Source organism: Notechis scutatus, chromosome 6 (genome assembly GCF_049901735.1).
Source record: "Notechis scutatus isolate UNSWTSFEM ecotype Mainland chromosome 6, rNotScu1.2, whole genome shotgun sequence".
NCBI classification, from domain to species: Eukaryota; Metazoa; Chordata; class Lepidosauria; order Squamata; family Elapidae; genus Notechis; species Notechis scutatus.
The window spans coordinates 26,353,887-26,377,897 of NC_142014.1; the positions used below are offsets into that span (position 1 = coordinate 26,353,887).

Consider the following 24,011-nt stretch of genomic DNA (forward strand, 5'->3'; position numbering starts at 1 on the left):
TGTCTATCTTTGAAAGCTTCCAGTAATGGAGCACCCACAACTTCTGGAGCCAAGCCGTTCCACTGATTAATTGTCCTCACGGTTAGGAAATTTCTCCTTAGCTCTAGGTTGGGTCTCTCTTTGACAAGCTTCCACCCATTACTTCTTGTCCTGCCCTCTGGTGTTTTGGAGAATTACTTCTAAGAATCATAAGAGAACAAGGACTTCTGAGAAGAAACTTACCAATGTCTTAATACCAAGATATTGCTACATCTCTTTCCAAAACAGCAAAAAGGTTATCATTGTCCCCAAAACATTTGACTTGGTTGTTGTTGTTTTTTTTAAAAAAAAAGACGGGTCTCACCGGAAAACTTGGCTAATGATTTTGTCCATTGTGAAACCATTGTGAGTTGTTGGGTAAGACGCTTGAGGCTGGCTTTTGTCAAGTCATGGGTTTTCATTTCCTAAGAATCCTGAGCTGTGTTTTTTTTTTGATAAGTTCAAGGACAGATGCAAATGTTAATGTCCCCTAGAGGATAGATTTTATGGAGGAACACGTTTTTGAAATGGAAATAATTACAGAGCCTTAGTTCACAATTGTTAAAGTGGGGTGTTTTTTTTTTACTGCTTTATTTTTTTTTTTTTGTATTGCTATGGGAGAAAGAATACTAGATAGAAGCGTAAAAGCTAAAACCTACTCCTGCTTTTAATTGGCAGGTACACATTCTGATCATGGCTAATGGTTCTAAAATGCAGGTAAAATCGCAGGAAGTTGCATCCACTTTGAAATTACATTAGTCTTCCACATTTATCTCGTTTTCTTCTACCCGGTTTGGTCTAGTGGTTCAGGCAGCAGGCTAGAAAATGGGAGACCGTGAGTTCTAGTCCCACTTTAAGCCAAGAAATCCAGCTGGGTGACTTCGGGCCTGTCCCTCTCTCTTGGCCCAATCCACCTCACAATGTTGTTATTGGGGAAAATAGGAGTAGGAAGACATATTAGATATGTTCAGATATATATATATATATACACTGTATGTGTGTGTGTATGTGTTTCTATATGTGTGTGTATGTCTCTCTCTCTCTCTCTCTCTGTGTGTGTATATATATATATGTATGTATGTATGTGTGTATATATGTGTATATATGTGTATATGTGTGTATATGTGTGTATATAATATATTATGAACTATTCTAAAAATACGAGTTCCAGGTATACTTGTAAAAGCAGAAACAGACATCCTGCGATCTCCAGAACTAAAATTATATTTATTGTACTTACTAAGCTTTTGTCAGCATCTGCTGACATCATCAGAGTATTAAGCTACCATTACAGAGATCTCTGCCTTTATATATCATTAATCAATTTAGCCCTTGCTCGTGTAATAGGCCCTTCCAACCGCCTCCCACCTGTAATTAACTCTGTTGTTTTTGCTTCCATCATGTTGGTCAAAGGAGGCTTATCCCTTGTTGTTGTTTCCTCCCTTGTCAGACCCAGCCTGGAATGCTTATCTCTAGGAGGTGATGTTAACCTGCCAGCTATTGCAATTTGTTGCTTTGCTCGTGACCTTGTGGTTCTTCTCCAGTGAGTCCTTCCTTCTCATGAGGTGGCCAAAGTCTTTGAGTTTCATTTTCAGGATCTGGCCTTCTAAAGCAGTCAGGGTTGATCTCCTCTAGGACTGGCCGGTTTGGTGGCCTTGCAGTCCAAGGGACTCGCAGGAGTCTTCTCCAGCACTAGAGTTCAAAGGCCTCCATTCTTTGGCGCTCATCCTTCCTTGTGGTCCAACTTTCACAGCCATACATTGCACCTGGGAAAACCACAGCCGTGACTATACGCACTTTTGTTGGCAGACACACACACACACGGAATCCATAATTGACACATGACTCTCTCCATGCCGTTTCTCGTGTGCTTCATTCTCATGTTTTCCCAGGGAAGCTGCCCTTCTCCTTATAGCTTCCTTAATATCTTCCTTAATACAGGATTCCACACTCTGCACCTGGAAGTGGGGATGAGGTGCTTCCCTTTGCACACGGTCCTGCAGTACATTGACCATGGAGTTCTGCATCTAACAGAAAAGTACGTCCTGAATCTTTGGAAAGGTAATGTTCCTTCTGCAGACTAGAGCAGCTGTCCTCAACCATGGTAACTTTAAAGCCTGTGGACTTCAACTCCCAGAATTCCCTGGGGCTGCTTGAAAAGGGCTGTGCTGAAATCCAATGTGATGACCCAGGGTGGTATACAAAATAAACACAGTCACAAAAAACAGGTGAAGCCCCTTTTATTCCTTCACTTTGCTTCCAAGCTCCAAATATCCTTGACTGGAGACAAAAAAACTCCCACACAAACAGTTACAAGAAGGAAGAAATGCCATTTAAATTATAAAGAGTAAAAAAACAACAAAAACCAGGCAAGATAAGGGCTGGAAGACATTCACAGATATCAGAACACACACTGGGAGGGACACTAAATTCAGAGAGGAACAATAAACTAGAGATATTTTCATGCTTTGTTTCCAGCACTTGCCCGTACGCATGTCCATCATCTTAACCGGTTGTCACAGCTGCAGCCCATGAAGAGGATCAAGGCCCTCTCCTCCTGAGTAGACCACATCTTTCCCTTATCCTCTCCTCCCTACATGCCCTAGGATGGAGAGGGGATGGGCCTGGGTCCTCCTCTGACTGCCCAGCCGGCCTCTGCCCTTCCCCAGCCTCCTCCACAACCTTCGGAGCCACACTTCCACTCCCTGTCGGCTGTTCCTCCTCTCCCACAGAGTCAGTCTCCACCAGGGGCATGACATCCAAGCAGGATTGCCAGCCCCAGAGAGGATTTCAGGACTGACCTTTTTCAGCCCTAAAGTGCAGTAGAGAGGAGTAGAGTAGAATAGGAATAGAGTAGAGTAGAATAGAAATAGAAGTTGAGAATAGAATAGGAATAGAAATAGAATAGAGAATAGATCAGAATAGAGAATAGAATAGAAACCTCCACTATAAACTACATAAACATGACAAAATAAATAACTAACTAAATACAAACTTACGTATATACGGTATGATGGCCATAACTTAAGTCAAGGGTCCCTTCATTTAGTGTTTTTGTAATTTGAGTGGTTGCTGAATGAATGGCTGTTAAGTCAAGGACTATTCGTACAGATTGTAGTCTGCGCCATGGTGGCGCGGTGGTTAGAATGCAGTATTGCAAGCAAACTCTGCCCACTGCCAGGAGTTCGATCCTGATCGGTTCAAAGTTGGCTCGGCTTTCCATCCTTCTGGGATTGGTAAAATGAGGACCCAGATTGTCGGGGCCAATAGACTGACATTTGCACACAGTTCAGAGCGGTATATAAATGTGCTATGGGTATTGCTTACATAAATAGTGGCCACTACTACATGTAGGCTAAGCATGAGGATAAAATGTGCCTCTTAAGAATCTTACCGTTTAATAAGAAGGTCTCCATTCTGGGGAATTGAAGTCCAACAAGTCTGAGACCTCTTGTATTTAGTGATCCTTTTTAGAGAGAAAAAAAGCATCCGGAATAGGGAATCCCTGATAATGCAGCCTGTGGTTTTAAATTGATCAATGTACTAGGAATTTGCCGTGAGTCACAGCCACAAGGCTTACTCGGTGTTGCAAGCATCAATGAATAAGCAAAGCAGATGCACATTTGAACAAAAAAAAAAAAAAGCATATTTCTTTTGTATTTCTATGCCTTTTGATACTTGCAATATTGCATGTTTGACACTTCTGGATCCTTATTTTTTTTTTTGATACTTTCCTCTGAACTTTTTGATACTTGCAAGATAGCAATGGCACATAGACTTATATACCCTGGGTCCTTTGATCATATCTTTTGGTTTATTTTTAAGAATTGGACAACACTGAACAGAATGTGAAGCTGAAGTTAAGTATCCTGACCAGGCTTCCCCAGGTAACTTATTAACTAATTTCTGTATTTAGTCAACCCATCTTGTATCTCTTTGCAAAAAATAAATATATTTTTGGTTGATTCCAGGTAAGGTCAGCCAAGACCTTCTATTCTCTTCTAAAATATTATCGAACTAGGAATGGAATAATGAACTTCTCATACATTTTTTCCAGTGGGTTGGGATCTGTACTGATAAAAAAGTTCTCCAAACCAAACAACCCAAAGTCTTGGTTGGCCTAGAAGAGATTTTGGTCTGAATGATCAATGTTCAACGTGTTTATTTTATCTTATGTCATTTTTTTATATTCACTAAATGGATGGTTGTAAGCTGAGAACTACTGGTATCAGTTTGTACTCTCTGTGGGTGCTTCGGAAGGCCATTCTGTTCATATAAGCCAGGGCTGTCAAACTTGACGGCCCACGGTGCCTCTGCCAGCAAAAATGGAGCTCGAGGAGGCCCCACGCTGCCTTCCAGAGCTCCGTTTTCGCTGGCAGAGGACTGCAGGAGGCCGTCGCTGCGAAAAACAGAGTCCAGGCGGGCTGCGGGCTGCCTTCCCGAGCTCCGTTTTCACTGGCAGAGGGCTGCAGGAGGCCATCGTGGCCAATAACGGAGCCTCGATGAGTGACATCGAGCTGGTCACCTCCCCCCCAGGCCCCCAAGGTCAAACATAACCCTGATGCAGCCTTCAATAAAATAGAGTTTGACTCCCCTGCTATAAGCCATAAACCACATTTTTCAGTGCCATTGTAACTTCAAACAGTCACTAAATCAGTGGTGGGATTCAAAAAAATTTACTACCGGTTCTGTGGGCATGGCTTGGTGGGCATGGCATGGCTTGGTGGGTGTGGCAGGGGAAGGATGCTGTAAAATCTCCATTCCCACCCAACTCCATGGGGAAGGATACTACATAAACCCCATTCCCTCCCCACCCACTAACCTGCTTTGCAGCTCTGTTCTCCTGTGCAGGGCAACCAAAGAAGACCCAGCCAATCAGCTGGGACTCAATGTGGGGGCAGAGAAGAGATGGAGGCAGGGGAGGTGATATTTGCCGGTTCTCTGAACGACTCAAAATTTCCACTACCGGTTCTCCAGAACTGGTCAGAACCTGCTGAGTACCATCTCTGCACTAAATGAATGCCTGCAAGCCAAGGACCACATGTAATGTAGTGTAATATACTACACCGACCATAATAGTATAACTTAATCTAACCACTCCTAATCACAGGGCCTTAATGGGAATGGCTGGGTTCAGCTTTTTAAATGGCTAGACTACAGTTCTTTCTATTTTTCCTTTGCCGAGCTCCATTGCACGCAGAGTTATTTTAGGAAAAAATGCCCCATTTGAGAGCAACGTGTTCATTAAAAAAAAAAAAAAACAGATTTGTAAGAGTTAAGAGAAGCTTGGTTTAAAATATTTCTGTTATCTTAGTTCAGCTGCTCTAAACTCAGGTGAGGACTTGAAAAGTTGAGCAATTTTTCAGATATAATTCCCCCCTCCCCCCTATCATGCATTTAAAGCCATTCACTGTTTTTCCTTCTATTAAAATGTAACAACCCTGTTTAAATAGATCTTGAGCAGTTTGTTGTTTTATTATTATTGTTGTTATTGTTATTGTTATTATCCCCTCAAATATGACTCCAATACCCCTAATGTTTACAGAGAATTTAGAGCTAGAAATGGTGCATTTCTGGATGAACCAATGCAGCTGAATGTATTTCTTTATTTAAAAAAAAAACCCACACATTTGAAAGTTTTTTTAAAAAGTCTTCACAAGAAGGATTTAATGTCTAGAAAGCTGAAAGGAAAGAAAAGATGATAATCAGGAATAAGAGGGATGGACTTGTCTATAGATAGTTCGCAATTTACAACCACAATTGAGCCTGAAATTTATGTTGCTAAGTGAAAAAAAAAAGGTTAAGTGAGTTTTTGCCTCATTTTAGGACTTTTCTTGCCAAGTTTGTTAAGTGAATCACCACAGTTGTTAAATTGGTAACCCGGTTGTTAAGTGAATTTGGCTTCCGTTGACTTTGATTGTCAGAAGGTTGCAAAATGGAACCACGTGACCTCGGGACACAGCGAGCATCGTAAATATGAACCACATGTCACATATTGGAGTATAAATCAGGGGACCACGGGATTGCTGCATTGGCCATAAGTGTGGAAAACGGCCGTGCGTCATTTTTTCCCGTGACTTTTGTAACTTCAAACGGTCACTAAACAAGCTGCTGTAAGTCGACTATAAGTGGATATATGCTTGGAAAAGTTGAGATACTAAGCTAGGGGAGTGATTGCCAGAGAGAAAGTCTATTTATGTGATTGCACAGGGGGTCATCCCTGATTGGATGGCCCTTAAACAATCCAATCTATAAATATTTTAGAGGAAGCATTGTGTTCCAGGAAACAAATTGGAAGTAAGTGCAGAAATACGTTTTTCTCATATGCTTGTCTCCTGAAACACTTTAAAGAGAAAATTATCTATATTTCTGTGGCTAGAAATCAATACAACTACCTCTTCAGTATCCCATTTCTGAATTGTCTGTAAGAAGCCTAAGTGAATCTCTTGGTCTAAAGGATTTTAAACCTAATTGTCTCTCCCTCTCTCTCTCTCTCCCTGTCCCCTCTCCCTCCCTCCATTTCTCTCCCTCTCCATCTGTTTCTCCCTCTCTTTTCTCTCCTCCCCTCTCTGTCTCTCTCTTCTCTCTCCCCCTCTCCCTCCTCTATTTCTCTCCCTCTCTGTCTGTCTCTCCCTCTCTTTCTCTCCCTCCCCTCTCTGTCTCTCTCTCTTTCTCTCTGTCCCCTCTCCCTCCATTTCTCTCCCTCTCCATCTGTCTCTCCCTCTCTCTTTCTCTCCCTGTCTCTGTCTCTCTCTTTCTGTCCCTCTCTGTCTCTCCCTCTCCCTCTCTCTCTTTCTCTCCCTCTCCCTCTCTCTCTCTCTCTGTGTCTCTCCCTCTCTGTCTCTCCCTCCTTCCCTCCCTTTCTCCCTCTCTTTTTCTTTCTTTTAAATTTCTTCCGGTAAGGTTCCCTGTCTATTTGAACGAACAAGACAGCTCGAACTTTCTGACAGAAAGGCATTCTTTATTTGGTTGTATGAAAAATACAACAAGCAACACAAAGCCACTTCTGTTTTCTGTTTTGGAGAAGGGAGAAAGTCAACAAAATGACATTTTCTTCCAGAACAGCTGTGACATGTTGGAAATTATTTTTAGAGCCATAGGATCAGATCCCTTCAGTCGCAATTTTGTTTGGATTTTGAGCCAGGATTAATATTATTTCGACCTCTGTCTTTGGGGTTGATTAAGAAACGTTTGTGTCTCCTTGGCTCATCCGTGTCGTTTCAAGCAGGGCAAGTTTACGTCATGTTTTTATAGGTGGGCTGGAAGAAAATTAATCATACTAACAGTGCAAGGATGCGAGAATCTGGCATACAGAGTTAGGAGGACAAATCCTTGTGTGTAAAGTGATACAACCCTGAAAATGCTCCTACCCTAGGACAGGTAGTTCTCAACTTACAGAAGGCCCATTTCTGGCCTTCTGGAACTTCTGGGAGGCCCGTTTTTCACCCTCCCCAGGCCTCGGCACAGGCCCTATACTTACCTGGGATCCAAAACGGGCCACGTGGGGGTTCCTGGGAGGGGAAGGGCAGGGCCAGCCAGGGGTGGGATTTGCCGGTTCACCAAACCAGCCATAAAAGTAGCTATGGGTTCGCCCAAACCGGGGTGAACCCGTAGCAGGCCCTACCCCTGTACCATCACATCAACACCTGTGAAAATGCTATTCCCACAAGTACATGGTTTACGTATATCATGAACGAGTTATGGGGCTTCCACTCTTGAAGGAACAGATTCAATTTCTCTAAGCTGAAGTTCCTATTTGATATTTAAACATTCCCCCTGTCTCCCTTCTTATTTTGATCATGCAGGCAATTGGGTGCAAGGTTTGTCAGCTGTGGAACCATTCTTTGAGCACACATGTTATGGCAAAGAACTACGTTAAAGTCTTGTTTGAGAAACTCAGCAGTAAACAGGTAAAAAGCTTGAACACCTGTTAAGAATACGGGTTAGTTTGTCCCCAGCCCTTTTCTTTGAAAAAAATAAAATTGACCTCCAGTATCTGAAAAACAGAAAAATACTGCAGTGAGATTCCAATAAGTGTTCACACCTTAGCTTTTTTTGGAGTTGAAATCTCCAGCAGGTTCCGTATAGCAATAATACTTAGACTTATATACCGCTTTATAATGCTTTAAAGCCTTCTCTAAGTGGTTTACAGAGTCAGCCTCTTGCCCCCAACAATCTGGCTCCTCATTTTACCGACCTGGGAAGGATGGAAGGCTGAGTCAACCTGGAGCTGGTCAGGATCGAACTGCTGGCAGTGGCCAGGGTTTGCCTGCAATACTGCATTCTGACCACTGTGGCATGAGGAAGGAGAATAAGAAAAGAATAGGGGAGGGAGGGAGGGAGGGAGAGTTTGTCTACAATACGGTATTCTAATCACTGTGCCACCAGGAAGGAGAATGAGAAAGAAAATGGAAGGAAGGAAGGAAGGAAGGAAGGAAGGAAGGAAGGAAGGAAGGGCAATAGTACTTAAGACTTATATACTGCTTCACACTGCTTCACAGCCCTCTTTAAGTGGTTTACAGAGTCAGCCTATGGCCCCCAACAATCTGGGTCCTCATTTTTTACCCACCTCAGAAGGATGGAAGGCTGAGTCAACCTTGAGCCTGGTGGGATTTGAACTGCCAAATTGCAGGCAGCTGATAGTCAGCAGAAGTAGCCTGCAGTACAGCACTCTAACCATTGCGCCACCAAGGCTCTATTGCAGGGGTGTCAAACTCACGTCATAATGGCGGTGTCACGTGATGTATTGGGACTTTTTTCCCATTTGCTAAACCATGTGGAGGCGGAGCCAGCACGTGATGCATCCGGCCCGCGGGCCGTGAGTTTGACACCCCTGCTCTGTTGCTTACAATAACAGAGTTGGAAGGGACCTGGGAGGTCTTCTAGTCCAACCCCCAGCTCAAGCAGGAGACACATGGTTGTCCAACCTCTTTTTAAAAACCTCGCATGTTGGAGCACCCCCAACTTCTGGAGGCAAGTTGTCCCCCTGGTTAATTGTTCTGATTGTCAGGGAAATTCTCTTTATTTCTGGGTTGCTTCTCTCCTTGCTTAGTTTCCATCCGTTGCTTCTTGTCCTGCCTTCAGGTGCTTTGGAGAATAGCTTGACTTCCTTCTTCTTTGTGACAGTCCCTCAAATATTGGAACACTGCTGTCACATCACCCCTAGTCCTTCTTTCTTTTCATTAAAATAACTTTGCTTCTCATTCTTCTAAAAGACTGAATTCCTCGAAAAGTGGAGTTAAATGATAACCATTATTTGAATGCATTGTCTTTTGCAGTACAATATTCCATTTACGGACAGAATATCACCCCAAATTGAGTTTCTCCCTCTTAACTATTTGGTGACTATCATAGTAGAGATGGAACGTCAAGGTAAGTCTGTTTTCTTCTGTTTTATTGTAGCTTAATGGAATTTATCTTGGTTTAGATTGTAATCATATTTAAAGTCATGTTGTACTGCATGTAGGTCAGGGATGTCAAACTCAAGGCCCACGGGCCGAATCTGGCCTGCAATGTCGGATTTGACCCGCGTGGCCCTCCTGGAAAATGTAAGGGACCAGCCCGTGCTGCTTTGGCCTGGTCTACCCATTGCAAAGAGGAAACATCAGGCCAGCACGGTTTCGGCCCGGTCTACCCACATCACTTCGGCCCATTCTACCCAGTGGTGGGATTCAAACATTTTTACTACCGGTTCTGTGAGCATGGCTTGATAGGCATGGCAGGGGAAGGATACTGCAAAATCCCCATTCCCTCCCCATCCCAGTTGCCTGCTTTCCAGCTCCGTTCTCCTGTGCAGGGCAACCAAAGAAAACCCAAACGATCAGCTGGGATTCAATGGGAGGCAGAGATGACATGGGGGCGGGCCAGTCAGAGACAGTATTCCAAACTAAGTTTCTGCTACCAGTTCTCCGAACTACTCAAAAAATCCGCTACCGGTTCTCCAGAACTGGTCAGAACCTGCTGAATACCACCTCTGGGTCTACCCAATGCGAAGAGGAAACATCGGGCCACGCCCACCCAGCTGGCCATGCCCACCCGGCCAGCTATGCCCAGTGAGTGGCATCTAGCTGGCCACGCCCACCCAGTTGGCCAGACCTGCCAGGGCCTCAAGGTCAACCACAGCCCTGATGTGGCCCTCAATAAAATTGAGTTTGACACCCCAGATATAGCTTAAAAAGGCCACACAATTGCAATCTGAAATTAGCAGCTTTAGTTTTTACTAATGACACCAGTGATCAACTCCATCCCATAATATTAATATTTCTCTGCATGGTCCTCTCCTAGGATGGGCAGCTTCTCTGGAAGAGACCAACATGAACGCAAGATTGGTTGAAGAGGTGGCACTCAAACACACTACAATGCTCTTAGGCCTTTAACTTATTTAATGACCACGATGAAATTAGGAATCCAATAGCATCAGAATTTTGTTCTGCCTTTGAACGTATAGGCAATTGAATTCCAGAGAAGATACGGATACAAAGCTTGTAATATTATATCTGAAAGAGATATCACAACTTCTACTACTGGATGTGAAATTGTTCTGAATGCAAAATATTTTACATTCAGATGCTTTGGAACTTGAAACTGGATTGATTTTTTTTTTTTTTCATTTTCAAATCTCACCTGGAAACAGCCTGTTCCAAAGATGAAAAAAAAACCTCTTTTTTTTTTAATTAGAAAAAAGGGTATTTTGGAATTCAGAATAGAGGTCAAGCTTCAAATGTTTCGTGGCTCGTTATAATAGGTGCACTGAAATATTTGAAATCAATTTTTTATAACCCAATATTAAAATAAACGGGAGTTGTCTCACTGTAACATTACAAGAATAAACTGAATCTGAATTCAACGTAGTATTTATTGTTAGTAGGCCACTGAGGCCCCCAAAGCAATTGCATTTCTGAGCAATTACAAAGAGATGATTAAATAATTAAGAGTAAATGTTGCAATAAAATGTGCAATGCATTTAAATTCTTAACGATGAGACTGAATAATAGAATGGAGCAATGAGGAGCTGGCAGCTATTACATTACGGATATAGGAGATTCACACATGAACAGGGTGCTATTAAATATTGCAAATGAGAAACCAACCCTTTTCTGTAAATGGAAATAAATGTATAGATTTGGAAACTAGGCTTTGATGTCTTTATTTGTTGTATTGGTGTCAAGAGATTTTGTGTGTGTTTTCTAATTTGTTTAAATACACCACAAGGAGAACAGGTTTCTTACAGAAAGCAACAAAAAGTCAAGATAGGATCCCAAACCATGCAAACGCTTAGCATTTAAGATCCACACACACCCTTTTTAACGTGCATTTAACTTAAATTGGGGCTGTCATCTTGGTTGTTTTGCTGCTCTTGCAATAGAGCTAAACTGCTACTTTAGCACGTTCATTTCAACATTCTGCTGTCTGGGTAGTCCTTGGCTTATGTCCAGAATCGAGCCCATAATTTCTGTTCTTACACGAGATATTTAAGTGAATTTTCCCTATTTTGCAACCTTTCTTGCCACAATTGTTTAAAGTGAATCCCTGCAGTTCAGGGGGTGGGATTCAAATCTGTTAACAATCGGTTCTGTGGGCGTGGCTTGGTGGGTGTGGCTAGGTGGGTGTGGCCATATGGTTGGGCATGGCTTTTTTTGCACACACAAACACACACCCATTTTTCCTTCCTGAGCCCCAGGGAAGCCTCCTGGGGGTGTTTTGCTCCCAGAAGGCTTCCTGGAGCTCAGGAAGAAAAAATGGATCCGGGGGGCAGTATCCCCATGCTCCATTTGGGGTCTTCTGGGCCTCAGCGAAGGCTCCTGGGTGGCGTTTTGCTCCCAGGAAGCTTCTCGGGGCCCAGGCAGGAAGGCAAAAAAATGGAGCAGGGGGGGAACTGTGCCTCCCCTCCATTTTTTGCCTTCTTGGGCCTCGGGAGCCGCCTGGGCGAAGCAGTAAGACAGCGAGGGCAATCCTGGCACAGCTGATCATAGGAACAGCTGATTGTCGGGAGGAAAAATAAAAAGAAATGCCTTAAGGACTGACTGGGTGGAGAGGAGAAGGGCAGGCGGAGAGGGGCGGGGCCAGCCAGGGGCACGATTTGCCGGTTCTCCAAACTGTGCAGAGTCATACCAACCGGTTCTATAGAACCGGTCTGAACTGGTAGAATCCCACCCCTCCTGCAGTTGTTAAATTCATAACACCGTTGTTAAGTGAATTAACCCTGTTAAAGGGGTAAAGGTAAACCATTTCCCCTGTCCACTTGTGTCTGAATCTACTGACTTATCTTCGTTTTTTTAGCCGAGGGAGCCAGCGTTGTCCGATGATGCTTCCATGGTCATGTGTCTGGCATAACTATATGCCAAAGGGCATGCAACACTGCTATCTTCCCATTAAAGTGGTACCTATTTATCTACTCACATTTCCATGCTTTCAAACTGCTAGGTGGGCAGTGTTCTGACCAAGGCTTCCTGAGACAGTAACAGTCACACGCTTAGTCCCCAAAACCCTCTTTTTATGTCAACGGCTGTGAATTATATGCATTCACAGCCCGTAATGGGTCCCAAACCGTTTGTGAATAGTCCCATGGAAGTTTACCACTGTGTTTTCGGGATAAGCTGATAAGCACCCACCTTTATCTCCCTTGAAATGCTGCCAACTACTAAATTGCCAATTAGCTGTACAAGGCCAAATGGAGCACAAAGTCAGCACATAGCTTGAGAGTTTAAACCGACCAGAACGAACAAAGTTGCTTCCTGCAAAGGCTCCTGTCCCTTTGCTCCTCCTTTATGTCTTATAGGAGGGGTCAATCACCTCCAAGCCTTACTCACGAGTCGCTCCTTTTGTCTTAATTGTTCTTGCCTTCTGGCAGCTCTGTGCACGCATGCACTAGGAACAGGCTCCCCCTGTTCCTCTACCTCACTGATGTCAGATTCTGGAGGCTCCAGAGTCAGCACATAACTCCCAGATGGCCCTGGCCCCATCTCTCTGTCGGACGCAGGACCCTTGTCTGAGTCCTCCCCAGACTCCAGGACTGGCCCATGTTCCTCCCCACTATCCAAGTCTGTTGCCAGCTCCGCAGGCCGCAGGCGGACCACAACAGGAGCAAGGAATAGGAGCTCACTCTGTCCTGCACGCTTGGGTCTCAAACCCAGGCTGTCAGCTCTCCAGCTCACCAGCTCAGCACCTTTAACCTTTTTGACTTCCAACATTCTTTTCTATGTCCCTTTTCTATTTAAAATTTAACATTTTTTCTAACCACTGCAGAGTAAAGTTTCCATCCTTAATACAAATATTAGGATCTTTGAAGGGTTTAATGCACAGCCTCAACCTGCTTGAGATTTTTACTTATGCACTGAAAGAAGCTGCAAATTATCCCATGTTTATAAATGAATTTGGAAGTTGAAATCATAACACAGCTCAGATGACTTTATGATAGCTAAGGCTTCCAAATATTGCATTAAATTGTTTTCATTCCAAATGCAAAAAAGTGTAGTAATGATGATGGTATTTGCCACACCCTAAGAAACTACAAGCATTGTCAGCTATTTTTTATCCCAACATTTATTTCATTACGTATTTCCAGAACTTTCAAGAAGGCAAAAACATTCCTTAAGCTACTAAGCCATACATTTTCATGCCCGCCCCTTATCATCCCGGGAACGTCTTTTAATAGAATGCAAAATAGACCGTTTCTCAGAAGTGAGAAGTTGTTCTCCTTCACCAGAACTTGAAGCCACTCAGATTTCTATCGGTTTCACAATTGGCTTCCTGATGTGCCTCATGTTGGCGCTGGGCTCACTTGGTTTGAACGGCGCCAGCGAGCCGTAAGGCCTCGGTAGCGGGAGAACGTTTTCGTCATCGGGAATGTAGGCGTTGGGACGCTGCTCCGCCGTAGTGTGGACGGCAGTTGGCAGGGCAGCCTGTTCTTCTTCCAGGGCCTGCTGGAAGAAGATTAGATCTCAGTTAAATTTCTTCAGAGCCACTGGCTGAGATGTATTGACCTGTTAGAGCAGGGGTGTCAAACTCAAGGCCCGCAGGCCAAATTTGGCCCATGGGGTGCTTAAATCTGGTCCGTGGGGCTGGCCTGCAAATAGCAATCACCTCTGACAGCCAAAGTGGGGTACGGGCAGCCCCCATGTGGCCCAAATTTTAGCCTGGATGACCTGGAGCACTTTGCCAGACAAAACAGGGCACGGGGGGGAGGGCATGTATGGCCCCTGCGTGACCTGCTTTTGGCCTGGACAGCCCCCTGCAGCACTTTGGCGGCCAAAATAGACTTTGGGGGGGGTTGTGCCTCCGCACCCCATTTTGACCGGCAAAGTGCTGCAGGAGGCTGTTCAGGCCATCTTCCCCGTTTCCCCCCACAACCAGCCATGAAGGAGAACTACAGTGCTGATCCAGCCCTTGAAGACACCCAGTTTGAGACCCCCGTATTAGAGCAAAGGGCCCAAACACCCCTCCCCGGTCCGTGGTCCACTACTGGGCCACGGCATGCCAGCAACCGGGCTGTGCAAACAAGCGAAGCCCCATCTGTGGGGTGCAGGCAGTATGCGAAACTACGCCCCCTCTGATCCATGGAAAAACCTTTCTCCACGGAACCGGTCCCTGGTGCCCCAAAGGTTGGGGGGCCACTGTGCTAGAGGGGAGCCCCTCTATTTTCCCTGACTTCAGAACAGTTGTATAAGCCTGCTTGTTTGGCCGAAGGAGGGATGCTGTTTTCCTAATTTTTTTTCATTGCTCTTTCCTTGTTCAAATTTTCTATGGATATTCCTCGACTTACAGCAGTTCATTTAGCAACAGTTCAAAGATACATAAGGTACTGAAAAAAATGACAGTTTTTCACACTTAGCAACCCTTTGTAGCCTCCCCATGACCATGTGATCAAAATTCAGATGCTTGGCAACTGGTACATACTTATGACCGTTGCTGTGTTCCCTTTGCAATTTCCCCTTTGGCAACCTTTTTGGCAAGTAAAATCAATGGGGAAGCCAGATTCGCTTAACATTCTGTCTTCCTAGCTTAACAGCTGTAGTGATTCGCTTAAACAATTGTGGCAGGAAAGGTCACAAAATGGGGCAAAACTCGACAAATGCCTTGCTTAAACAACATAAATTTTGGGCTCAACTGTAGTCATGTCGAGGATTACATGTATTAGTATTAAGATGAATGTAGATTAGTTTCCCTGCTGTTTTGTTCTGTTCTTTTATATTTTCTATTCTATTATTTTCTATTCTATTTATTCTATTTTCTATTTTATTTAATTCTATTTATTCTATATTCTATTCTTCTATTTCATTCTATTTATTCTATATGCTATTCTATTCTATTCTATTCTATTCTCTCTCCTATTCTATTCTATTATTCTATTCTATTCTATTCTATTCTATTCCATATTTTCTATTCTATTCTATTCTATTCTATTCTATTCTATTCTATTCTATTCTAATTCTATTCTATTCTATTTTCTATTCTATTCCATTTCATTCCATTCCATTCCATTCCATTCCATTCCATTCCATTCCATTCCATTCCATATTTTCTATTCTATTCTATTCTATTTTCATTCTATTCTATTCTATTCTATTCTATTCTATTCTATTCTATTTCTATTCTATTCTATTCTGTTCTTATTCCATTCCATTCCATTCCATTCTATTCTATTCTATTCCATATTTTCTATTCCATTCCATTCTATTCTGTTCTGTTCCAATTGTTGAGAGACTCACTTTCGCTTTGGCTTCGCTTGCGATCGCGTGCATTTTTTCATCCCGCAGCACCCTGAGCCAGTCCTGCTCGATTTCTCTCGGAGGAGGAAGCCCTTTCTCCAGTCGGGAGACAATGCACAGGATGGTCTGCTCTTTGTCCCGCATCTCTTGCTGCAGCTTAATGGCGAAGGCCTGCTGCATGGACAGCTCCGCAATGAGAGCCATGATCTTCTGAGTGGTGCTCTTTATTTTCTCTTGCAGCGTGTTCATCTGGAAGGAATCACAGCAACAAAGAACGTGGAATCATACGGGCTGGAAGGAACCTCAGAGGTCTTCTAGTCCAGCCCTCCCCCTGCCCCGCTCCGGTGCTCAAGGCTGGAGACCTTATATCATCCCTGTCACAATCAGGAGGCTCTGATTTCTCTCTCTGGGCACAATGAGAACATACCTGCTGGGGGGAAAAACTCCACATTGGAGACAGAAAGGGCATCCGGCCAGTAAAGACTCCATTCAGTTGCCCAGATTCTACCTCCAGGTAGAAGGATTATGGAGTCATTAAAAGAAGATGAAATGGTTATCTGTTTTTTGAAAACCACCTGTTGATGGAGCATCCTATTATGACCCAAGTGGTCAAGGCAAGGCAGGGGCCTAGAGCAGTGGTGGCTAACATTTTTGGCTTCCTGTGCCAAAAATGGTGTGCCAGCCGTTCCAAAGCTCCAGGGAAGCAGAGGCCAAACGCAGAGAAGGGCTCAGTCCAAATCAAAAGGCGAAGAGCAATCTTCCAAGCGAGGCAAGGCCAATGGCAACAGGCACGACTAGAAGCCGTGTGTGTGTGTGTGTGTGTGTGTGTGTAAGCCAAAGCAAAAAATTCTTCCTGGCAAAGACTTAATTCCTTAAGTTTCTCCCCTCCAGGTGTTCCTTGTGAGGAGGGGGTGGGGCGACCTCCTCCCGAGTAGCCTCGCAGACCTTCTTTGAGCTTGCCTCCTCTCTGCTCTCTGTGTCCTTGGATCGAGTGGAGGAGGCAGCTGTTCCTTGTCAGGAGATCAGCTGCCTATCGACACCACTGCTGGTCAACATTCGATCCTCCCCTGTGTTTGTGCTGATCCTCCCCTATGTCTCACTTAACAACAGAATTTTGGGGTTCAATTGCGGTCGTAAGGTCGAGGGCAACCTGTATTTATGACAACTGTGGTGTTGCAGGATCACACGATCCCCTTTTTGCGACCTTCCGATCAGCAAAGTCAACGGAGAAAACCAGATTCACTGAACATCCGTGGTACTGCTTTTAAGAACGACAGTGATTCGCTTAACCACGCTGGCAAGACAGGTTGTAAAATGGGGCAAATCTCACTCAACCAATGCCTCACATAAATTTTGGGCTCCATTGTGGTCGTAGGTCGAGGACCGCCTGTAGTGATAGCTGGCATCATCAAACCAAATCGTGATCATCCTACCTTTTTAGCCAGGATTAAGGTTTCCTCCTTGCCGTTTTCTGCTTTGACGCTGATTTTCTCCATCATTCGGGAAACTTGCTCATAAATAAACTCCTTTTCCAGCAGTTTCTCCTCTTTCCGAGTCAGATTAATTTCCAACTGTTAGCAAAAGCGAACATATAAAAGCAGACAAATACAAATAATCAGGAAGAAGCCAAAATCATTTTGACATTAAGACTTATGATGGCCTTTGACTGGGGCTTGAAGATGGGAGACACCTGCAATATTCTTGGGTTAAATCGCAACCGCTTTCCCTAACCAACATTTTTAACAAAACGCTTAACTATCATTTGTAATCTCTACATTTTGGGCAGCTCTAACCCACAGAGACACACTGGAAAGGAAGGAAGGAAGGAAGGAAGGAAGGAAGGAAGGAAGGAAGGAAGGAAGGAAGGAAGGAAGAAGGAAGGAAGGAAGGAAGGAAGGAAGAAGAAAGAAAGAAAGAAAGAAAGAAAGAAAGAAAGAAAGAAGGAAGCAAGGAAGGAAGGAAGAAGAAGGAAGGAAAGAAAGAAAGAAAGAAAGAAAGAAAGAAAGAAAGAAAGAAAGAAAGAAAGAAAGAAAGAAAGAAAGAAAAGAAAAGAAAAGAAAGAAAAGAAAGAAAAGAAAAGAAAAGAAAAGAAAAGAAAAGAAACCCTCTATTGCAAGGCTCTTCACACTTGGCAAGTTTAAGACTTCTGGACTTCAACTCCCAGAATTCCTGAGCCAACATGACTTGGAGGAGGAATTCTGAGAGTTGAAGTCCACAAGTCTTTAAAGCTGTCAAGTTTAAAGACCCTTGCTCTAACTGCCAGAATTTCCCAGGTACAAACGTTTGGTTAACTTGGGTGGGCGGGAGCCGGGGTCTTCAAACTTGACAGCTTGAAGATTTGTGGACTTCAACTCCTAGAATTCCTCCTCCAGTCATGTTAGCTCAGGAATTCTGGGAGTTGAAGTCCACAAGTCTTAAACTTGCCAAGTTTGAAGACCCTTGTCGTAGGAGGATGCAACGGAAAGATATGATACTGGAATATTGTTTTTTGGGGAAGCAGTTTTGTGGGTTTTATGCAGGGGTGGGATTCAAATATCCCAGCAACTGGTGGGTGTAATCTACCAGAACTTCCAGTTCAGCCATTTTCTTGCCTCCGGTGGGCCTCCGAAGCCAGAAACAGGCCCATTTCCAGACTTATGGAATTTCCAAGAGGGCCGTTTTTCCCCCTTCGTGCAGACCCTGCACTTCCCTGCATCCAAAATGGGACACGTGGGGACTACTGGGAGAGGGGGGGGCAGGGGGGGCAGGGCCAGCCAGTTGGTTCGACTACCGACTACCGAGTAAATGCAACATTTAGTTTGCCTGAACCGGTCTGAACCGGTAAAATCCCACCTCTGGTTTTATGCATTTATCAAGGTCTCTCCCCACCCACCCACCCTTTAAAAAAAAAAATCCACTTAATATGGAACACAGTTATTTGCTGCAAGGGTTTTTCTGGCAGGATGGATATTACCTCCTCTATCTTCTTGAAGAGCTCTTGAATGGAGGGGTCCTTTCCAGGCAATGCTCTTACTCTGTTTTCTCGGTCTGGGTCGGTAAACTGCTTCTCCAGGCTTTTAATTTTGTCCTTGCATTGTGAAAACTATTTTTAAAAGATCAACAAATAGATATCTTAAGCAACTGGTTTGGTAAGGCAGCATTTGTATTCTTCATCATTACAAAACAAAATACTAGAATAATTAAAGATTCTCTTTCACAGACTAATTGGACCTAACCTCTTTTTTCTTTTCTTTTCTTTCTCTTTCTCTCTCTTTCTCTTTATTTCTCTTTCTTTTTCTTTTTCTTTCTTTCTCTTTCTCCCTTTTCTTTCCCCTTCTCCCTGTTTCTTTCTTTCTTTCTCTTTCTTTTTCTCTTTTTCTTTCTTTCCCTTTCTCCCTTTTTTCTTTCTCTCCTTTCTTTCTTTCTTTCTTTCTTTCTTTCTTTCTTTCTTTCTTTCTTTCTTTCTTTCTTTCTTTCTTTCTTTCTTTCTTTCTCTCTCTCTCTCTCTCTCTTTCTCTTTATTTCTCTCTCTTTTTCTTTCTTTCCCTTTCTCCCTTTTTTCTTTCTCCCTTTCTTTCTCTCTCTCTTTCTTTCTCTCTCTTTTTCCCTTTCTACCTTTTTCTTTCTCTCTCTCTCTCTCTCTCTCTTTCTTTCTCTCTTTCTTTCTCTTTCTGTCTATCTCTCTCTCTTTGTTCCTTTCTTTCTGGGTTGGTTTTTTTTTTTTTTTTTTGGCACAACAAATTCTAAGAAAACAGGCCTCAGCCACAAAAATGAGCATTTCCTCAAAAGAATCAGCAGGTGATTCATTCTCTGGAGTTTCTACTTCTCTTTTTTTTTTTCTTGTAAAGCTACACCATTCACTTGCTTCCTGTTCTCAGCAGTTAACTTGTATCACAGGAAAAAGGTGAAAACATCACCCTCCAAAAAATTAGAACCTCAGCAGAATCACTTAAAAGGGAAGGAGAGAATTAATGTGAGAAAATAAGATTAAAAAAAATGATGTCCCTTTCCCGAGAACATTTTGTTTTAAAAATTGGCTGGACAGCTACATTTCAGGAAAATGACATATGTTTGTGACAATCCACAACAGACAAACAGGTTGCTCTGTGCTACAAAATGCAAAGTGTTAAGTGGAAAAAAGTGCAGGTACCTCCAAATAACAGGATGTAGTTATCGTTACAGTGAACACTTAAATGTGCGGCAGGATAGCAATATACAATGTTCACATTTGCTGACATTGGTCCCTGCCATCCTGCATATTATATTCAAAGCACACTTATAAACAACTCAGTAAAAACTCACTGACAGTCTATGGAGATTCTCAGTCATCCAGATCATGGTTGTCCCAAAAGTGCTTTTTTCAGGAGGCAATTGGTCTTTCTTGTTTTTTCTTTTGAAGACGTTTCGCTTCTCATCCAAGAAGCTTCTTCAGCTCTGACTAGGATGGAACGGAAGGATTTATACTCCTTGAAGACAGCTGTTCATTTGCATCCTTTTAGAGAGTCGTTGAGGCCACCTGGAGGTTTATCTGTGTCCTCAGAGTCACTTGAGTGGTACAAATGGCTGTGGAGCCATCTTGGAAAGAACTATGTTGTCGGCTGTGTTGTAGACTGGAGATAAATGACATCCTCTTATCTCCAGTTTACAACAGTCCTTTCAGCAATTCCAAGAAGACTCCACACCCATTTGCACCACTCAAGTGACTCTGAGGACACAGATAAACCTCCAAGTGGCCTCAACGACTCTCTAAGAAGATGCAAATGACCAGTTGTCTGCAAAGAGCTGTCTGCATTCCCCACATCCAGTCAGAGCTGAAGAAGCTTCTTGGATGAGAAGCAAAACGTCTTCAAAGAAAAACCAGAAAGTCCAGTTGCCAGTTGAAAAAAAGCACCTTTGGGACTCACTGACAAAGATTCCTCTCCAAATAGCTGGAAATTGGCTCAGCTAGATACCAGATTAAGGAATACCTAGCATTCTTGTTAAAAGGATGGATTCTATCGTCCATTTTTTCTCCTTGCTCTCTTGTCTACGGTGAGGACTAGTGTAATGAGCTATTTCATTAAGGCTAAGTCCTCTAGCGTTTGGTTACAGGGTCCTCAAAAGTTGTGTTCGCTGTGGCTTTTTAAAAGGATTTAAGTATTTTATTAGGTTATCACAATATAAAATACAAAAATACAAAGAAAAATGTAAATAAGGGGAAAATAAGAGAGAAAAAGAGGAAGAGGGAAAGGGGGAGGGGAAAGGCGGAGAAAAGAAAAGCATTGACTTCCAATTCCTTTTGATGCAGTAAAATATAGTAGTGACATAAAACCTCAACTTTTTACTTATAGATGATAATATATATTTGCCATTTCTGTAACACCAAACATATCAAATCAGCAAAACCCAAAATCAAACTTCAAAATCAATTTTTTTTTCTACCTCAAACTCAAAGTCCAAAAGTAATTTCCATGTAGAAACAAAAGTATTTTTTGTTTTTTCTTTGATCAAAGTAGTCAATTTAAACCATCCCTGCTAACTCCATCATTTTTTGCAGCCATTTGTCCTTTGTGGACTTTGAGTGATTTATTTTTGTGGATAAAAATCTCTTCTATGTACTGGTGTGTGAATGCCACCTGTAACATAAGATTCAGCTTGCTGGTGTCTAGTAACCTATTAAAGTAATTAGAACTAGATCAATTTCCATTTATGACACCTGAGAATGTACCAATATAAGAAAAATATCATAGCTCAGGGTTGAACTGTGGGGTCCTTGGTACTCTCTGAGCTTCGTGGTTTTCTTGCAGACATTTCATTACCAAACTAGGTAACATCATCAGTGCACTAATGATGTTACCTAGTTTGGTAATGAAATACCTGCAAGAAAACCATCAAGTTTAGAGAGCACCAAGCATTCAACTGAGAATGTGGACAAACTGCCCAGAGCAATATATTTAATGTTTGTCTTCAAGATCCACGTCCAGCCTGGCTTATAGCTTCTGCTGGGAATTATTAAACATACTTTGTTTAACATCATAAAAGTATCGCTGAGGAAAGGCAAGATGCCTCCATGTCTAAATAATGGAGGTGATTGTTAGACTTCTTTTAAGGCTTTTCTTAAAAACCTCTAGTGATGGAGCATCCACATCCACTTCTGGAGGCAAGCTTTTCCACTGGTTAATTATTCTCACTGTCAAGAAAATTGCAACCATTCATCTGTTGCTGCTAAAGCTTTTGAAAACATTCTGCAGAGTTGAAGGTCCCTTCTCAACTTTCAAAGAAGCCTTTAAAATCCATATTTTTTGAAAAGCTTTTAATTGCAGTTAATTTTAAACCGTGCACTTTACTTGCCTTTAAAAAAATGCTGAGTTAAGATCTCGGTTTTAAATTGTACTGCAAACAGTTCAATATATCAAGTAAATTAAGGGGGTAAATAAAAACACAGCTATGGGGTGTACCAAAGTCATGCCCCATAGGCCAGTTGGAGTACATGTTTTATTAACATCTTTTGCCAGAGAAAACATTAACTGTTCAAAGGTTATGCAGCCAATAAATAAGGAATGTGTTTAGAAGAAGACAGTAACCAAAGCAAATATTTAATTTGCTTCATAAATTGTTAATGGGGTCTAACTTTTGGCTGATTAAAACAAACAAACAAGTAGAGCTGTAGCTTTGTGTTTCAGTTTAGCCACACATACTTTTGTTAACTATTAAAAATATGTCAAAAGTAAGAACTCAATGCAGGAATGAATTAAAAAAATACCATAGGGGGGGAAATTTGCAATTTGCTGATAAGGTCAAGAGTAAGCATGCATTTTCAGAAAGAAAGGAATGTCCCTACAGGGAGGCAGTTCACAATATTTCTTTTGTCATTTAGTGGGGAGATCTGACAACAGAATTCGAAGGGACCTTGGAGGTCTTCTAGTCCATCCCCTGCTCAAGCAGGAAAATCTATACTATTCCAGACAAATGTTTGTCCAATCTCTTCTTAAAAACCACCAGTGATGAAGCACCCACAACTTCTGGAGGTGAGCTGTTCCACTGGTCAATGGTTCTCACTATTAGGCAATTTCTCCTTAGTTCTAAGTTGCTTCTCTCCGTGATTAGTTTCCATCCATTGCTTCTTGTCCTGCCTCCAGGTGCTTTAGAGCAGGGTCCCCAACCACCGGTCCGCGGACCGGTACCGGTCCGGAACAACTCCTACCGGTCAGCGGCTTGCTGGGCGCCGCCATCTTTTTCATGAAAAGTGCTTCCGGTGAGCTTTTCCGGGTAGAAAGCTCACTGGAAGCACGTTTTCATCAAAAAGATGGCGGCGCTAGCGCTTCCAGTGAGCTTTTCCGGTAGAAAGCCATTTCTACCGGAACAGCTCACCGAGCGCTGGCGTGCCGCTTATCTTTTTGATGAAAACGCGCTTCCGTGAGGTCACCGGAAGCACTTTTTCATCAAAAAGATGGCGGCGCCCAGCTGATGCCGGTACCGGGCGCGCCAAAAAGGTTGGGGATCACTGCTTTAGAGAATAGCTTGGAGTCCTTGTGGCAGCCCCTGAAATATTGAAACACTGCTATCCTCTCACCCTTAATCTTTCTTTTCATTAAACCAGACATACCCAATTCCAGTAATCATTCCATGTTTTAGCCTCCAGTTTCCTAAACATTTTTGTTGCTCTTCTCTATACTTTTTCTAAACATCTTTTCCATAATATGGTGACCAAAACTGGATGCAGTATTCCAAGTGTGGTCTTACCAAGGTATTTTTAAAGTGGTATTAACACTTCAGGTGATCTTGATTCTATAATGCAGCCTAGAACTGCGTTAGCTTTTTTTGGCAGCTGCAACATATTGCTGGCTCACATTTAAGCGATTGTCCACAATCAAGCAGCTCTTGACTATTTAAAGCAAGGATTAAAATCGAAACAGAGTTTATCTTCTGTTATATCTTAGAGTTGTATCTTAGAACTGTTTGGTTGAATTGACTCATTGTTTGACAGCAACAGGAGTGAAAGTACATTTAGGATTTATATTAGAATGGTTTCTAGACAACGGATCATAACACCCGACAACTTGATCTGTTGCTCTGGGGAGGCTAATTTTTGGAGCAGGCTTTTGGAGCATGTCCTTTGAACAAGGGAAGGAAACCTCTGCATTTGTGGTGGATAAATCTTTGCTCTGTGAATCTTGAAGGAGGATCTGTTTCGGTTCAGAAGAGGAACTCTTAAGTTCCTTATTTGCGCTTTCATTTTTTAAAAAAAGGCCATGATGAAGATCTAATTCTAGAGGAGAAATCAGCAAATGACCCATGTACATTGCAGAAGCATTGGCAGGCCACAAA

The 24,011-nt window shown here is 42.8% G+C and overlaps 2 protein-coding genes across 14 annotated transcripts in view; one reads left to right on the forward strand and one right to left on the reverse strand.

Annotated features, from left to right (window-relative positions):
• Positions 1 to 11,147, forward strand: part of GSAP (gamma-secretase activating protein) — a 69,241-nt gene extending 58,094 nt beyond the window's left edge. For 5 of the 7 annotated variants that reach the window (XM_026677224.2, XM_087967757.1, XM_087967758.1 and 2 more), the window contains exons 27-31: positions 1,960 to 2,079; positions 3,844 to 3,905; positions 7,824 to 7,928; positions 9,297 to 9,390; positions 10,303 to 11,147. In XM_026677224.2, the coding sequence (XP_026533009.2) occupies positions 1,960 to 2,079; positions 3,844 to 3,905; positions 7,824 to 7,928; positions 9,297 to 9,390; positions 10,303 to 10,394 (473 nt within the window). In that variant the 3' untranslated portion in view covers positions 10,395 to 11,147. Of the gene's footprint in view, positions 1 to 1,468; positions 1,498 to 1,959; positions 2,080 to 3,843; positions 3,906 to 7,823; positions 7,929 to 9,296; positions 9,391 to 10,302 lie in introns of those variants that run through there. The other 2 variants (XR_015750028.1, XM_087967762.1) reach the window with 2 other exon arrangements.
• Positions 11,148 to 13,542: 2,395 nt separating this feature from the next.
• Positions 13,543 to 24,011, reverse strand: part of CCDC146 (coiled-coil domain containing 146) — a 92,601-nt gene continuing 82,132 nt past the window's right edge. For 6 of the 7 annotated variants that reach the window (XM_087967753.1, XM_087967750.1, XM_087967749.1 and 3 more), the window contains 4 exons: positions 18,679 to 18,807; positions 17,159 to 17,296; positions 15,726 to 15,974; positions 13,543 to 13,940 (listed from right to left, as the gene is read on the reverse strand). In XM_087967753.1, coding sequence (XP_087823879.1) covers positions 13,737 to 13,940; positions 15,726 to 15,974; positions 17,159 to 17,296; positions 18,679 to 18,807 — 720 coding nt within the window. In that variant the 3' untranslated portion in view covers positions 13,543 to 13,736. The remainder of the gene's footprint in view (positions 13,941 to 15,725; positions 15,975 to 17,158; positions 17,297 to 18,678; positions 18,808 to 24,011) is intronic. The other variant, XM_087967751.1, reaches the window with a different exon arrangement.